The sequence below is a fragment of the Frankliniella occidentalis genome, unplaced genomic scaffold, assembly GCF_000697945.3.
Source record: "Frankliniella occidentalis isolate FOCC.00 unplaced genomic scaffold, Focc_3.1 Scaffold52, whole genome shotgun sequence".
NCBI lineage: Eukaryota > Metazoa > Arthropoda > Insecta > Thysanoptera > Thripidae > Frankliniella > Frankliniella occidentalis.
Window position 1 is genome coordinate 1,196,409 of NW_026267182.1, and position 2,921 is coordinate 1,199,329.

At 56.8% G+C, this 2,921-nt stretch overlaps 1 protein-coding gene across 1 annotated transcript in view; it reads right to left on the minus strand.

Annotated features, from left to right (window-relative positions):
* The window catches only part of LOC113205190 (zinc finger and SCAN domain-containing protein 10), a 99,984-nt gene that overhangs the window by 44,507 nt on the left and 52,556 nt on the right, over window positions 1–2,921 (minus strand). The window contains exon 3 of the mRNA XM_052267456.1: window positions 707–929. Within this exon, the coding sequence (XP_052123416.1) occupies window positions 707–929 (223 nt within the window). The remainder of the gene's footprint in view (window positions 1–706; window positions 930–2,921) is intronic.

A 2,921-nucleotide genomic window follows, 5' to 3' on the forward strand; every position in this document is an offset into this window, starting at 1 on the left:
CGGGCGGGCGGGCGGCGGGGCGGGCGCAGCAGCACCACCACAACAAAACAAGAACATCCACAAATCGGTTTAGAAGAGGAGGACCACGTTACAGCAGCCGCGTCCTCCTTCTTGCGAGGAGGAGGAGGAGCCCACCTGATGTATTTATTTTGATGATTTTCATTTGAAGTAGAGGTGGGGAATTTTGAGCCCAGGTAGAATAGCAAAAACTAACTAAATAATAAAATACGTCATACCCAATACGTGCGAATTTAGAAACCCGTGCCAGAGGACGGCTTTACCAGAGGTATGGGGGTGGAACAAGAACCAGCACTCGTTGGCCGCAAGCGGCCGCCCGACCAGAAAAGGGGGATCGCCGAGGTGCATGGACAGCGTGGTGGTGGAGGAGCTAGGCCCTCTTCTTGTCGGCCAGCACCCCTCTGGAGGAGTCGCTCGCTACCGCACGCGCCAGCGTGCCGCGCGCAGCGGACGAGCCGAGCCGAACCGTCGCCGCCGCTCAGCCGAGCCGCGGATGCGAGCTCCGGCCCCGCCAGAGCCGAGACGAGCCGAGGGACCGGAACCGAAGCCGGAACCGCTCACCAGGAACGGCTAACAAACAGACACAGTCGTCCACCCAGCCACGCACTACAGCTGACCCAGAGCTTACCCTCTCTGCGGAGGAGGAGGAGGAGGAGGTTATGGTCGCCAAAAGCAACCCGGTACTCACCCGTGTGCAGTCTGGTGTGCTGCTGCACGTGGGAGAGCTGCTTGAAGCGGCGCTCGCAGTACGAGCACTTGTAGGGCTTCTCGCCCGTGTGGACGCGGATGTGCTGCACCAGCTGGTGGTTGGAGGAGAAGCTCTTGAGGCACTGCTGGCACTGGTGGGGCTTGATGTCGCCGCGCCCCAGGTCGCGGCCCGCGAGCTGCATGGCGCTCTTGTGCATGAAGATCTGGGCCAGCCACGGAGAGACCAGTTGGTGGGACGCCACATGGAACAGAAGGAGCGGGAACTCATTCTGGGGTTCACACAAAATGCACAGAGATAGAAGGGAGCAAGGAGCAAGCACCTCGCCAGAGTAGTCGAGTCGCACTGGAGGAGCTCGAGGTAGACAGGGGAGCAGACGGGGCAGAGGAGGTTTATACGGACCGGGGAGGCATAAAGCTCTGGGAGCCATATTCGCAAACTTGCGGAAAATTGTTTCCGCGCGCGCCTTTACGACGACAAGCACGAAGTGCACGAAACCTATTTACGACAAGGCGTATTTTGAACGTAATGCATTGCCGGCGTTATTATTTTAACTAGATTAGGGCGAGATTTATGAAAGCGGCGCGGCCGCGGGACCTCTCGCGGGGCAGACCAACCGCGGGCCGCGCGGTCGTGACCAATCATTGGCCGAATGTTCCGTAATATATTTCTGAAGCTGTTGCTAACAGCGACTAAAATCGAAATTTTAGACAGTCATCTAACTTCAAAAATTAAACGACGCAAGCTCACAAAAAAAAAATAATAAAAAAATTGTGTGGTCCAACAACGAAAATAGATCGAAGGGGCGATGAATGAGGAAAGTTTCGAGAGCTGTGTACGCAAATGTGGGTCAAAGTCAAAAAGGCAAAGGGTCGAAAGGCTGCAGACAGCAGCACCGGAACTCCATTCTTTTTCTTCCTATGCTACATCGGTCGTACTCCTTTTTTTTCATTTGGGCGAAAATATATTAAAAACTTTTATCGGCCGCTGATCTGATTGATGTGTTTCGCTATTATCAAATCGATCTTTCATCGCCGCCGGGTTGCGGGTCGGAGTAGCAATTATAGTACCCAAACGTTACTTTTTCGCGACAAGCACGCAAGCGGGGCAGAAGCGAAGGAGAAGGGAGATGAGACGGAGGGGGACGGGAGAGGGAAGGCCTCGGAGAAAAAACTCATTTCGAGCGATTGCCGCTTCTCAGCTTTTATTCCGAAGGGGCGTGACGGCGAGAGCGAGAGAGAGGAAAAGAGAGAGAGGAAGAGGGGAGAGGAGGTAGGGAAGGCCGCGCGCCAGACGGAGAGGGAGACGGGGTGAGGGCGAGGGTCGTGCAGGCGGGTGCGAGAGTGAGAGGGAGAGAGGCAAGAGACGTGAGAGGGAGGGTGAGGGACGAGGGTGAGTGGCGCGGGCCCGGTGCTTAGGAGCTTTTCAAAGCAGAAGATCCACGAGTTTTCCTCTCTCTTTTTTTCCCTCCCTTCTTTACTTTCATTCCGAAAGTATTTAATGTTGAGTGGTTAGAGTAAAAGGGCGTTGAAGTGCGCGGGCGGGACTCCTGTCCGCCCGGCCCGGGGCCCGCCACGGGGCTGCTCCCGTCCGTCCTAGTCCAAATCGGCGAAATTAAAGCCGCGTCGAACGAGAGAAATGTTTTCACAATTTCTAATACAGTTGGTCGGATCGGAAGCCTCCCTCCCTCCATCCCCCACACCCCGGGCCGGCCACTCTCGCTCTCCGCGCCACCCCCGCGCGGACCCCCCTCGCGACCATCGGAATGCAAAGAGAGATGAGAGATGAGCCATTCTCATCGTGGCGCGCTCTCGAATCCCAAATCGTTAAACTGAAACTGTAATCATCATCGCTGGGATTCGGGGTGCCTCCGCCGGGGAAAAGAAAAGAGCGAGAGACACTACCAGAGAAAAGAAAGGAAGGGATGCGCGCGAGGAAGAAGAGGAAGCGGCGGTGGGGTCCAACACTGCGGCCGCAGACCACCACACCGCCGCCGCGACCCTGCTGCTGCTCCCGCAGTACGTCCACACCCCTTCGCTCATTACAATATTTATGGCCGAAGCAGAAGAGATATATTTCTCAATTTCTTGGCGCCGCCGCCCCCAACCCTTTCCCCGGCTCTCGCTCGCGCGTCCGCCTCCCCGCGGCTCATTTTTCGCGAGCCGGGACATCAGGTGCGCCTCTTCCCGGGCGGGAG